The sequence below is a fragment of the Xyrauchen texanus genome, chromosome 14 (genome assembly GCF_025860055.1).
Source record: "Xyrauchen texanus isolate HMW12.3.18 chromosome 14, RBS_HiC_50CHRs, whole genome shotgun sequence".
NCBI classification, from domain to species: Eukaryota; Metazoa; Chordata; class Actinopteri; order Cypriniformes; family Catostomidae; genus Xyrauchen; species Xyrauchen texanus.
In genome coordinates, this window is record NC_068289.1 from 18757358 (window position 1) to 18772195 (window position 14838).

Sequence of the window (14838 nt, forward strand, 5' to 3'; positions counted from 1 at the left end):
TTAACTATATTAGTAAAGTAGAGAAAATTGCCTGACAAGTTATTAAACTACAGCAAAATATATATTCTGTATATACACTAGTGGCCAAAGGTTTGGAATAATATACAGATTTTGCTGTTTCGGAAGGAAATTCAACTGGAAGTGTCATTCAACTGATCACAAAGTATAGTCAGGACATTACTGATGTAAAAAACAGCACCATCACTATTTGAAAAATAGTGACAGACCCCATTTCCAGCAGCCATCACTCCAACACCTTATCCTTCAGTAATCATGCTAAATTGATAATTTGCTTCTAGAAAATCACATACCATTATATCAAATTCTGCTGAAAGCTATTTGGTTTGTTAAATGAAACTTAACATTGTCTTTGTGTTTGAGTTGCCACAGTATGCAATAGACTGGCATGTCCTAAGGTCAATATTAGGTCAACAAATGGCAAAAACTAAAAAGCTTTCTCTAGAAACTCATAAGTCAATCACTGTTTTGTAAGCTATACAATGCTTGAAATGGTCAAATAACTTAAGATTTCATACAAAGGTGTACACTAAAGTCTTCGAAGACAACTGGCTCTAACCAGGACAGAAATAGATGTGGAAGGCCAGATGTACAACTAAACAAGGGGATAAGTACATCAGAGATTCTAGTTTGAGAAATAGACACCTCACATGTCCTCAGCTGACAGCATCATTGAATTCTACCCGCTCAACATGTTTCATGTACAACAGTAAAGAGAAGACAGGGGTGCCGGCCCTATGGGAAGAATTGCAAAGAAAAAGACACTTTTGAAACAGAAAAACAAATAGAAAAGGTTTGAGTGGGCAAAGAAACACAGACATTGGACAACAGATAATTGGAAAAGAGTGTTATGGATCTTAACCCCATTGAGCTTTTGTGTGATCAGCTAGACTGTAAGTTGGTAAGTGCCTGTCAAGACAGACACATCTATGGCAAGTGCTACAGGATGTTTGGGGTGAAATGTCACCCGAGTATCTGAACAAACTGACAGCTAGACTGCCAAGGATCTGCAAAGCAGTCATTGCTGCAAGTGGAGTTTTTGATGAGAAATCTTTGAAGTAGTTTAAAAAGTTCTGAACTTGTTTTCAAATTGTAATAGTCATTTTCACGTTATTAATGTCCTGACTATACATTGTGATTAATTGAATGCCAATTTGGATAATAAAATGTGGATGGGGGGGCGTGCACCTGAGACCCGTAGTGACAGATTAATTGACAGCTGCTGTCAGACTCTAAACTGGAGAGTGACTGGAGTGATGCAAGTAGCTTTGCCACGGAGCGGTCTTTTGAAGTCGAGGACCTTTCTCCCCCACCTTCACCTGAAGTGGAGTAGGGTGAATTGTCTGTGGACACAGGGCCGGAGCCATATCAATTCGAGCCGCTGGCTCAAACTGCGGTTTTAACTCCCTGTTGAGCATCCGAGTGCGCATTCACCTTCACTCGCGTGCAGGAAAAACAAACGAAACGCTGTTCAGTGATGTTTATCCTTTTAGCAGGATTTTTATTTAGCAAGCTTCACTTGAACATAACATCAGTTAGCTGTTCTCTCAACTTAGAAGAATGTGACGTAAAGCATAACGTCATGTACAAAACCGTATACCTCCAAATGAAACTATACAGGTAGTCAATACCGTAATACAATGTATAAGGGTGCAATACGTTTAACACTCCCGCATCGCGAACGCGCGTTTGTCGACCCCAGAGGATTAACTTTAGCCTAACCATAAATTGTGATTCAAATATATATGATCACTCACCTCAAGACGCCGCTGAGGTGGTGAAGTCCATGCAGGAGGAGCAGCGTTTGGCACTGCGTTGCTTTTCAGTGCGAGCTGTTTGGAGAAGCTCATTTCCACCTCCATTGCGTTGGAGAAGCAATCCCGCGTAAAATGCAGTTTGCACACTCCTCCAGCTCTAGGCGTGAACTCGCGGTCTTCCAGGCCAAGGACATGCAACCACTGGCGCCTAATTTCCAAGTCTGCTGGAAAGCTATACAGTCCAGCAGTGCTGTTGCATCCAGAAACACTACACCTACGTACCATCCTGACCACTGTACTAAATAAAGATAATCTACGCTAACTTGAAGCTATCCTAACTGACGCAATACTATGCTACTAACTAACTATGCTTCTAACAATACTACACTAACAAATATGCTAATTAACTACCTAGGCTACACGAAATAATCTAAATAACTATATAAATGCTATGCTAAATAGATGCTAAAATACTCTATCCTGATCGTTTTCAATACTCAGAATTCCAACTCCTGACTCGCTACAGTGGTTTTGACGAAACGAGATGGTTTTTATACTGCCATGGGCGTGGTAGCTCGTATCAAGAGCGTGGTGAGCTGGAACCTGCTTACGTCAGCTGTCACCGGTTACATCACGAAGTACCGCAAACAGCCAATAGGAAAATTCAACTGCAGTAGCCACCGTTCAACCTGAAGAGGGCAGCACTGAGACGTATTTACACCATATATTGTAGAATTAAAACACTTTATACACAAATGTCAAAAAAATTACTTGAATCAATGACCAGTACTAATAAAGCCCCATTCTTACTGATCATTAACTAAAAAAAGTTGGTTTAGGGTTTAGTTACCCTTTAAATAAATTAATATAGTGGCACAATTATATTTTTGTCTACAAAACTAATTTCAAACATCTATGCATACGCCTTCAGATCAAAAGATTTTAAGATCATGAGAAACAAATTTTTTGGACCAGTAGTGTTTATATAAGGTTGTCCAAGTCCAATTCTTTAAAAAGTATATGGTTTAAAACATGTTAAGTTTGTAGAAATGTAAAATTTCTACAAACTTATGGAAATGGAGTGGTGGTGGCATAGTGGACTAAAGCACATAACTGGTAATCGGAAGGTCGCTGGTTCGATCCCCACCGCCACCACCATTGTGTCCTTGAGCAAGACACTTAATCCAGGTTGCTCCGGGGGGATTGTCCCTGTAATAAGTGCACTGTAAGTCGCTTTGGATAAAAGCGTCTGCCAAATGCATAAATGTAAATGTAAATTTGTGTCAATGTTGGTTTCATACATTTTTGATCATGTATAGCGTTTTAATAAATTATTTAATTACTTTCAAATATATATCAAGCGGAGTAACCATAATTTAAAAGGATTAAAAATACATTCCTTGCTCCTTCAAATGAGTGTACATTCAAATATCATGAATTTTTTAATCAAAAATAAAGATGTTTTCTTAAGGTTACTCCATTTGACCTGAACAAAATACATGTATCAATCTAAAAAAATTGCATGTTTGTGTCCACGTTGGTTTCATACATTATTGATAAACATTTATAGTATTTTCAACAACAACAAAAAAAAAATGTAATCATTTAATGACTTTAAAAATGTCAAGTGGTGCAACCATCAATTAAATTAAAAACACTTTCCTTTCTCTTTGAATACCTGTGAGTGTACATACAATATAATGATTTTTTTTTGTCACAAATATCAAGATGTTTTATTAGAGTTACTCCATTTGACCAGAACAAAATGTGCCTTTTCATAAAAATTTCAAAATATAACTTTTTTTTATACTTTACACAGTTTCGAGGGTCTATAGGGGTCGGTTTAATGGGGTTTTTGGTCACATGACAACAAAAAGGCTAACTGCATGTTGGTTACACCACCTGACTTTAATTTGGTGATTTGGAGAAAAGTTATTCAAATATTTATAATATTTTAACAAATGTTTTTGCTGTTATTCCAAGTTATTCCAAAGAACTTATGGCAACATTTCATTTTTCAAGAATTTCAGCTTTAAATCACACTTTTATATATATGTATATATATGTGGCAGCGGGGGCTTGGTCAAGCGGCCGTCGGGGAGAGGAAGCGGTAAGGGCGCTTGCACCTGAGCTAAATCATGTCTAACACCTGTCTCTAATTTCAGTGAGCACGGGGAGAGCGGCATAAAAGCAGCCACAGAACCTCCAGACCGTCAGAGAAAGTGACAAGGGAACCCAGTGTTCCCAAGAAAGACTGTAAAGAATTTATGTACAATAAGTGTGTGAAGGAATATTAAAAACCCTGTTACCTGTGAAAGTTGCCTGTGTTTTCCCTCTCTCAGAGCGAGAGCGTTCCACAATATATTATTTTTTTATTTCTCCAGACAGTTATACAACCCTCAGAAAAAAATATCAAAATTATTTGAACTTAGAATATGTTCATCATATTAGAGGTGTATTCAAGTAATTGCTTTGTGTGAATAGCATTTTTAAAGTCATTTTGAATATCTTAACAGATTCGGCCAAAAAAATTTGTTATGTCATTGACCCACATACAGTATTAGATATCATCAAAACAATACCATGTCCTTTATGGGTGTTTGGTTAATACAACACAACACAACACAACACAACACACAGTGTGTAGTATCAATCGTTTGTGTGAGCAGCAGTTTGGGGAACCCTGATGTTATCTCTTTCTCTCAGTCCCTTACTCGCGTACTTAATATGATTGATAAGCGAGCAGATGGCATTTCGTCAAGTTATACGTTAGTGTTTCAGAAGGGGGTGGGGTTTAGGGCAAGGCCAGCTCACTACTGGCAACACCCCAAACCCAGACACTGTCATACATATGCAAATAGGTCTTGCGGCGACTGAGCCAGTCAATTTTCAAGAAAGAACAGACAGACGGCCCACCAATCACACAGACAGCCAATCACAAGTAAGGCATATCGGCCCCTCCCCCAAACCCCCAGCGGTGTATTTGTGTCTACGCTGGGCTACAGACAGAAACAGAAGGTGGTATTGACTGCATCATTGCCTCCATCACAGAGATAATTTACACATCTATCATCTCGCCATCAGCCCATATTCTCGGTCTCTCTTTCCATCACTATCCTGTCACTATTCATCTCACATAACCACATTTACATAGCTGAGACATGCAAAAACTGCAGCCAAAAGACAGTGAAATACCCCAGAATTAGAAGTTTGTATGTTTTGAGGTTAATCCCAGGTCTTCACCTTCATCAACACAGATGCTGGTCTTCCTTCTGTGCTATCCTCAGGTTTGAATTTGTACACAAACACACATGCTGTGCTCTGGGACTGTGTTTCAGAGTAAATTGTTTGAGCATGTCTGCATGGTGCCAAACAAACCAACTTTAAAAACAAGAATCCTGCTGTGAAGTCCAACACGTGAAGTCTTATAATCAGGGTCACGGCACCAACTAAGAGTTGAACCTTGGGCTTTGTGTTTGGACAGATATAAGTAAACTACATCACTAGACTAATGTGTTGGGGTGACAGGCGTTGTGAATACTGCTGAGAAATTTGATTAATCTGAATGAATTTCAGCTTTCTTTCTTTTGTTATATGAAAGTTTCATTTAAACTGACTTGGAAACTTTTTACCAGGCCTTCATCATTTATTCTTTGAACTTTTAAATGCCTTTTATGTACAGATTTGATGGTTTTCGCTGTGTGCCAGAGCCAGACTTTCAATATTAAATGATGAAAATCCATTATAAAAAATAAAAAAAACTATTATATATATATATTACATGTTTAAAACTATGATAATCAAAACAAAAAGTGAAATAATCATTTCCACAACACAAAAAAATATTGCCCCTAAGTTTTTCAAAAGTTAGTGCACTTGTTAATCAATTAGATAAAAGTGTCAGAGAAGAGCACGCTTGAGATGAAATATGAAATAAAGCGATGTTTGAAGAAAACAAACAAAAATCACAGTAATCTTCACTTGTGTGCAAACCAGACTTTTTTATTCTGTAATTTTTTATTGTGTAATTTCCAATCAAGCTGTAATTTTGCCAAATTATGCAAAACTATGAAAATATTAAGTGTGTATTTAACATACATACAATGTCAGATATGAAAGTAGCCCTAGCGCAATTAAGGATTTCCAAAAAACTTTAAATATGTCATTTCCAGCATGATGCATGTACATACACTGTTGGACATTGTTAGTAGACAAGTTTAATAAACTAGTGAGTGTGAATTATTTTTATTTTTTTTAACAAAGTGCCTGAAGTTTAAGAAACACCCAGCAAAGTGCTAAAACTACACTCTAGCATTGGGTCTTCAAATTTTGCAATCAATATTTAATTCTTCCAATCAATTTAAGCAAATAATTCAAAAGAGACATCATTCATTTTGGAACACTGTGCTGCTTTAGTGCCTTTATATCTCTTTCTTTCTCTAAACGCTTCAGGATGTTGGTGCTCCTCTCTTTTTTCTTTTTCTAGAGCATCAGGTCTATTTTAGCCTTTTCTCTAAAACCAAAAAGGGAATATCTCTGTTGGTTTGGTTTACTTAGATGTATGTATATGTGGCCATTGTGTAACAAAGAATATGTGTGCGTTTCACTGTATTCACAGCTATGACCTGCAGTAAATACAGGTTAGTAAAGCGTGCGTTCCTCTCGTGTGCCCTCCCACCTCGCAGGCCCAGACTACATCTGTTTTTCCTGATACACACACACACTTCATTTGTCATGCCGTGATTGTGTGTAGACAAAAGGGCCTGTCGGCAGGCAGATAGTACCGCAGTACTGCTATTAATCACAATTACAGAGAACTCCCCCACACACACACACACACACACACACACACACATTGTGCTTTCCCAAAAACTCTCTCTATTTTAGTAAGCAGTCAGGAAAATGTGTAATAGGCATTAGTCTCCATGGTCAACTAATCAATAAGGTCTTTTTATAACTATGAACATATATATATATATATATATATATATATATATATATATATATATATATATATATATATATATATATATATATATATATAAAATATACACTGTATATATGTGTCATTCTTTAATTAAGGCCCATTTAGCACTGTGGACTTCTAGAAAGTAGTCTCATTAAAATCGTTTCACTCTTTTTTCTTTTTTTTTTTTCCCCTACTAAAAATATCCAACAGTGCATGTACATTTGTCACAGGAGAGTTGTCTTTTTTGTAATTTTTAAAAAATTCACACACAATAAATATTGGAATGTTTTTTTATTTCACTCTTTGTTAAGATTATCATACTTTAAAACATGTAACATATTTTTATAATAGATTTTCATAGTTTAATATTGAAAGTCTGGATCAGGGATGAGGGTAAAACAGTCAAATCTGTACATAAAAGGCATTTGAAAAGTACCAAAAATACACCGATCAGCCACAACATTAAAACCTCCAGCCTAATATTGTGTAGGGCCCCCTCATGCCGCCAAACAGTGCCACCCGCATCTCAGAATAGCATCCTCTCTCTTCAACAAGGCATTTCCATCCACAGAACCTGAGCAACTTTGAAAGTCTTTTGTGCATGACAATCCTAGGACATCAGCAGTTATAGAAATACTCAAATCAGCCCATCAATCATCCAAGCGATTATCTAATCTGCCAATCGTGTGGCAGCAGTGCAGTGCATAAAATAATTTATTTTGGTCAGAAATGGGTCAGAAGCTTCACATCAACCATCACAATGGGGAAAAATTTTTATCTCAGTGATTTGGACCGTGGCATGATTGTTGGTGCAAGATGGGCTAGTTTGAGTATTTCTGTAACTGCTGATCTTCTGGGATTTTCACACACAACAGTCTCTACTCCGAATGGTGCCAAAAACAATAAACATCTAGTGAGGGGCAGTTCTGCGGATGGAAAGAGAGGTCAACAGAGAATCGCCAGACTGATTTGAAATGGCAAAGTCTACAGTAACTCAGATAACCACTCTGTACAATTGTGATGAGCAGAATATAATCTCAGAATGCTATTGACGTTGCTTTGGTGTCATGAGGGGGACCTACACAATATTAGGCAGGTGGTTTTAATGTTGTGGCTGATCGGTGTAAAGGATGAAGGCCTGGTAAAAAGTTTCCAATTTTGTTTTAACGAGACTTCATTTAACAAAAAGAAATATGTTAAAAACGGTTTGTTTTAATAAAAATATATCCCTGGGACATGAAATTGCCTGAAGAACCCCCTTCGAAAGGTTGCATCTTTAAATTTAACCCCTTTAAAGTCTTGTGTTACTTAAGAGCCCAACCATGAGCTTTGTGTTTTTTAGAAGGCTTCAAATAAAAATAATCCAACTTTTAAAAATATGTTGTGGAGGTGCTGGCGTGGTCGAGCACTGATTTGTGAATGGAGGGCGAGATCGGGAAATGAGAGTGGTAAGGAGTCACACCTGTGGCTGATATCTCTAACAGCTGTTTTGTGTTTGCATTGAGAGCGGAGGGGAATAAACTGGGCAATCCAGACAGCCAGAGGAGAGAGATAGAGAGAGAGAGAGAGAGAGATAGATATGCATGCAACAGAATTGATCTGTGTGTATATGTTGTGCTCAAAAGCAAACCAGTTACGACACTACAACATGTGTTAAAAATAAAGGCTTACACTGGCATTTACCCTGCCCTCGCTTCCTCCAAGAGAGTAAGAGAACTGGTCTCACGAATCTTGAGACCCCATGATTCTGTTTTAGTGCGTTGTGCTATGTCTAGCTGTTTTTGAAAATGTAAATGTCCTGCATCAGGAAAATACAAAACTAAGCAACCCCAAAAAAACATTTTTATTACAATCTTTAAAATATCTAGTTTTGCCAATCCTAATCTATAAATATCAGTTCACCATTTCCTCTTTCTCACTTTAATATTCTTGTAACACCCGACCTCTCTGGCAAAACAAGCACAAATAGTCTGAGTGTGTTTTTGTGTGTGTGTGTGTGTGTGTGTGTGTTTGATTAATGAGTCTGGTGATGTTTAGCAATCAGCAGTTGGACGGTAATGTAGATAAGTCATCTGTTTCAGACTTAATAAACCAGGACAAACCACTGACCCAAACTCAAGCTCAGCTCTACAATTCTCAGTCTTGAGGCAGAGTGTAAATATTTTTGAACATAGAGGTCAGAGTGAGGGACTATCCTCATTTATTCAATATGATTATAATTTACCTCCATGGTGGTGAGACAGGCTTCCTCCGTTGGCTAGAATCTCCTCCCGGGCTGCATGCTATTTAGGAGAATAAAATAACAGAAACTACTGGCAAAGTATTCTCTAAATCCACTTTAATTAAAATAAAAGTAAATATTTAACACACGCCTACAAACCTACAACTTAAAAGAACAGATCACCCACAAATTGTGTCATCATTTGCTCTACCTTATGTCATCCTAAACCTGTATGAATTTCTGTCATTCTTCAAACACAAAAGAAGCAGAATGTTCACGCTGCTCTTTTCCATATAACTAAAGCAGGTGCTGTGCAGCTCCAAAAATGACAAAAGCACTTTAAAGTGTCATAAAAGTGGTCTACTTTTATTTTACGGGAAGCAGCAGCCTGAACATTCTGCAAAATATTCACTTACAGTAGTAGTCAGGAAATAGCTTGTTCTGATCATTTTATAATGGAAAAACACTTTGACAGACAAATATTGAGGAACAATGTGCTGGTTTAAAGATGCAGGGTTAATCTATAACTCGATTACGTACCTCCACTTGTTCATAGACGTGGACTGGATTACTCAGACCTCGGTAATTAAAGGCAAAGTAGAAGTACACACAAGCACCTGCGTCATACGTCTGCGTAACTCTAGAATGAAAAAAGATGAAAATTCAAGTTATGCTGCCCACAAGTCCTCCTGGAAAGTTCAGAAGCCTTACTTACAATCTGATGCACATTCTGGTTTTGGACACATTGTGTTATAATTTGCTTGTTTTTAAGTTACTGGATACATGTACTCAAACCAAAATGTATGCATCTTCAAATCAACATTTAATGCAAATGTATGGGTTCCCTAGAATTGAAAATAAAATCTTAACTTTCTTGCTTCTAAACAGATAAACGGCATACCAATAAGGGATGTATGAGATTTTCATGGTATGATAACTGTCACAAAAATACCACAGCATTTTGCTATAATGTTATTAAAGGTGGAGTAAGCAATTCCTAAGAATGACTGTTGATATTTGAACTCAACAGCCAAACAAACACACCCCTCCCTTCAGTGCTCCTTCAGAAGCGCCGCCCCCCAAATTCATGCACACTGGAATAGTGTTGTGTGGATCGGTCCGATCCACTTTGTTTATTTTCACATTTATAGAGCCAGGGCTGCGTACAAACACCAAATTTATTTCAGCGCATACACAGAACGGACAGCTATTGGACCGGGAAGAGATATTTGCGGAATTTGACAAAGTGTATTGGATTAAAATTACTTACTCCACTTTGAAGGTGCACTGATAATATTAATAGCAGTTTAATATTTATTTATAGCTAAATTTAGACCAAAATTGTTATTTTTTAAATTCCCTATTGCTATATAATTGAATGGCATACTGTCAAACATATCTTTTTTTATTATTATTTTAAGATTTATAAAATTATTAAAAATAATAAGAATACAAATTATTTGTAATAATTACTGCCCAGGTTAACAGTTCAGAAATGCATTTTATTCAGTAATTGGGAAATGTAGAGATTATTTAAATACTCTTGGCACAAACTGTATTTTCACCAACATTTATTTCTACAAATTCAATGGGATGATGCTCACAAAAATGTTGCTTCAAGTTTTAATTGTTTTCAGCAGGCACTTTTTTGCAACAAACTTTACAATCTGGGTGATTAAGAAACATAGATGGTACCTCATGTGTCTTTAACATACCAAAAGTATTCCCACACCACCAACTTCAACCGTTTCATTGGTCGAGCTAAAGGTTCAGAGTCCAACTTGTCTGAGTGCTTCTGCTGTGCTAGCAACATGTGGAGTGACAGATGAATGTAAAATGAGGAAGTCGCAATTAAGAGATTTATTTTATCACGTTGTTTATGTGATGCTGTGTAAATGTAGACGATTCTGTCTTAATTGAACTTCGGGTTTTAGAAAAGTTCAGAAAAAAACTGACATTAGCAATACCGTGAATGAGAACATGTATGAAAACCTACCGTTTAAAAACCTAGGTATACCGTGAAACCATTGTATCCCTAATTGGATCTTTTGCTCACAGAAAGAAAGAAAAACAAATAGAAAGAAATTGTCATGCATTCCGATGTCTGTCTTTGTGCCCCTTGACTTTGAGACAGAGAGAGTTTCAGGGTGGCGAGTTTGTGTTATCTAGTTCTGCAAAGGTTAAAAGGGCACAATCAATCATGTGACACAGCAGGAGGACAGGAAATGAATGACTGAGATACACACTTCAGACCTGATCTGCCTCCGTTTCACTGTGTGTGTCATGCTGAAGGTGAGATTAGAGTGAACACGTGAAAACATTCACTTAAATAGAGTGGCATTTAACCAGCCGGTGTAACAGTGATTTTTAGTAGATGGTTGTGTCCGAAACCAATCACAGCTGCCTTTCCCCTCCCTGACAAGTTAGTCACTGACTTAAAGGACAGTGTTGAACTCCTAAAATAATCTTACTGGTCACGTCATGTCTAGTGAAATTCATATGTTGGCTTGATGAAACAACATACTGTTAAGGCCAATTCACCCTGCCCGAATAACCTCTAATGGCAACATTCTAAAGTTGGCTGTTGGATTAAGAATGTTGAGAAGCAAAACTTGAATTGTCAAACTGCCACAACAAACACCAACAGTTGTAAAAACACTGACCCAACAAACGTGTTAGTTGTAGTTTTTGGGGCAGTGTGAATTGGCCTTTACTCTACAAACTAAGTTTAGCGTTTTTCAAAATCCCAAAACAAAGACAACATTTCTAACATTAACTCCTCAAAGAGCTTTCAAGCTACATCCATCAAACCTGGTGCAGACCTTCACACTGTTCTAGAATAGTGTGCTATGTCTTTTCTAACTGATAAGGCTAACGGTTTTCACACAGCAGACAATCAAATATCCTGTAGACTTACACTGACGGAATATTCAAACAGGCCAATGGAATTCTCGATAATTCAAACTCTGTCAAAAAATTACAATGTAAACAAACCCACACAAGGGAACAAAGTCTCTTTGGAAGGGAATGTATGAGGCACATTTTAGGAGAGTTGTAATGCTGTAGAGAATATAGAAAATTGATTTTTACAGGTGTACTTTTAGTCTAATACTTTATTTTAATACACCTCATGCATCCTCCAAATGTCCGTAAAAGAAGGTTGCATTCAAAGGTCGCATTCGAAGTGTCCTACACGCTTTTCTGAAACGAGAAAGCCTCTGTGACGTATGTGGCCGAAAAATGCAACCTCCGGAGGATGCAGCCTTCCAAACGAGACACAGCCTATCTATATATGACAGTCCTTCTGACTAGCTAGACACCCAGGTAGTTGCTGGTTTATCTTACCATAAAGTCTGTGTAACCATCAGTCTTCAAACTTTTAACACAAGTTTATACTTTCAGACAAGCCAACATCAAAGTTTGTGTTGACATATTTTATTTATCTAGTTACTAACTACTCTGCGTATTTCTTAGTAGAAATGGAATCAGGAGTTGAAAAATAATTACATTAATTCTTTAATTAACTAGTCTACTTTTTTCAACCGCTCCATCAGCGGTCATTTTTATTATTTCAACTAACCACCAAATCACATTTCCATGATTGGTGGATATCATAGTCAGTAAAGAGTATATTTATGCTGGCATCAAAAACCACACTGCAAAAAATGATTTTCTAGACAAGTATTTTTGTCTTGTATTCCTGTCAAATTATCTAAACTTTCTTAAAACACGATTTATTTACTTGTCAAGCAAAATGGGATAAGATATTAAGTCTTGTTTTAAGATAAATCTAACTAAATTTAGTGAACTTTAGACTCAAAACAAGAAAAAAAATCTGCCAATGGGATAAGCAAAATAAACTTGTTTTCCTTTTAAATTAAGTTTATTTTGCTTACCACATTGGCAGATTTTTTTTCTTGTTTTGAGTCTAAAGTTCACTAAATTTAGTCAGATTTATCTTAAAACAAGACTTAATATCTTATCCCATTTTGCTTGACAAGTAAATAAATCGTGTTTTAAGAAAGTTTAGATAATTTGACAGGAATACAAGACAAAAATACTTGTCAAGAAAATCATTTTTTGCAGTGCAATCACATGAAGGCATCTTAGTAGACAGGAAATTATGCAAACTTTGGATTCGGATGTGCCTTGATGCCACTAAGCTCTTGTGGTGAAATTTGTGGTGAACTTTTCCTTAAAAAGTATGTTTTATGTTTTATATATGTATATATATATATAAATAAATGCCCCTTGAAATTTTGTTCTCTAATATAAGGACATTTATAAAATGCTAAGTGTAGTGTCAAAATACTTTTTATTTTTATTACATCAAACAAACTTTAATATTTCAGAAAACAAGTTACAGGTGACAGAGACAGACAGGCCAGTGTATGTATATTTGTTTGTGTGTGTGTGTGTGGGTGTATGTGTATGTGTGTGTGTGTGTGTACCTGCATGTGGACAGTGGAGGAAACTGTACTCCTCTCTCTTTACATTCCAACACAATCCTCTCCTTCACGTTCCTACACAAATCCAAAACCCTGAGAGAGAAAAGTTTTGTACAGAAAATGATTTCGGCAAACACAATCTGTCTACAATCTAATCTAATTTCAAATGATTCTGATATATAGGTTTACTTTAGAATAAGTCTATAGATCAAAAGGTTTTATAGGTCATGAGAAGCATACGGTACATTAAGAAACGTTTGTCTAAACTTCGACTATTAGTGTAAGTGTGATCCAGCTCTTGAAATGATCCGTGTTAAGTTAAAGGGCCAAAATGACCAGTTCACATCAAGAAGGATGAACATTTTTGTCTCTTTGTGTATGTCCAAGTTCTTCTGCAAACTTTTTGTCCTTGTAACCTTCCCACCCTCATGAAAGCACTCAGAAAGAGACAACAAAACCATCAAAGACAGTGTGGGTCGGGTGAGTAGGAACAGAGAGAGAACACAGTGTAGTGGGCAGATAGAATGAAATGTTGCAAACTACCCAAAGTCTGAGCTCTCACCTGTCCCAAGGCACAGATGTCTCAAATGACTCGCCCATCACATAGTAGTCCATTCCCAAATCCTGCAAACACATAGTTGTTACATTCCTAAGAATGAACTAGATAACCTTGAGATATCTCAGGCCAATCACTCCTAACATGTTTTTGAGTCCATTGCTTTTCAATTGCTTTTTCTTTGACGGCTTTGACATTTGTGCTGCACCTCATTGTTTTAATATTGTCTAGTACAGGAGCGGCACATTTTTTAGATGCTGTGTCAAGTGTTTTAAAATGCGTCTCAAGACATCTGAGTATGTTTGTTTAGCTTTTTAAGTCTAACTTTTTATTTATTTTATAATATTTATGTGCTTTATTTAGAGTATCGTGTGTTAGCTTAGCAACATGCTAATGGCAAATGCAATTGAAATCAACTGTAAGTCGAGTCTCCTGTGCGCTTGACATTAGCAGAGCTGTTTGTGTGACTGATGGCACTGCTACCTATGAAGACTGCTCCATAACAGTTAGGGTGTTGCGATAGAAGTCAACACAAAAACACCAAACGTATTTTGTGTTAATCTGTGCTGATTTTCAATATCTTTTCTTTGTAAACATGCACTAGACATTGTTGTGCTGTGCAAAAGACTATTCAACAGAGATGGGTCACTTCTATTAAAATGAATGGGACAAATTGGAACACCCAACAGTCAAAGGATGTAGAAAGCAAGTCCCACCTTACAGGTAAAAGAGCCAATCACCTTTCAGTCAACTCAAGAACGCCCATGCACATTAGCTATGCAAGCTGGGAAAAATTAATTTTTTTGTTTGTTATCTGAGGTAATGAAGCACTATTTATAATTCCAGTGTTCTTTGATCAAAATCTTGAC

At 36.8% G+C, this 14838-nt stretch overlaps 1 protein-coding gene across 1 annotated transcript in view; it reads right to left on the reverse strand.

Annotated features, from left to right (window-relative positions):
- The window catches only part of LOC127654841 (alkyldihydroxyacetonephosphate synthase, peroxisomal-like), a 62088-nt gene that overhangs the window by 4144 nt on the left and 43106 nt on the right, over positions 1–14838 (reverse strand). Inside the window, exons 16-19 of the mRNA XM_052142336.1 lie at positions 13976–14037; positions 13417–13506; positions 9506–9605; positions 8969–9026 (exon numbers count right to left, since the gene is read on the reverse strand). Of these exons, the coding sequence (XP_051998296.1) occupies positions 8969–9026; positions 9506–9605; positions 13417–13506; positions 13976–14037 (310 nt within the window). The remainder of the gene's footprint in view (positions 1–8968; positions 9027–9505; positions 9606–13416; positions 13507–13975; positions 14038–14838) is intronic.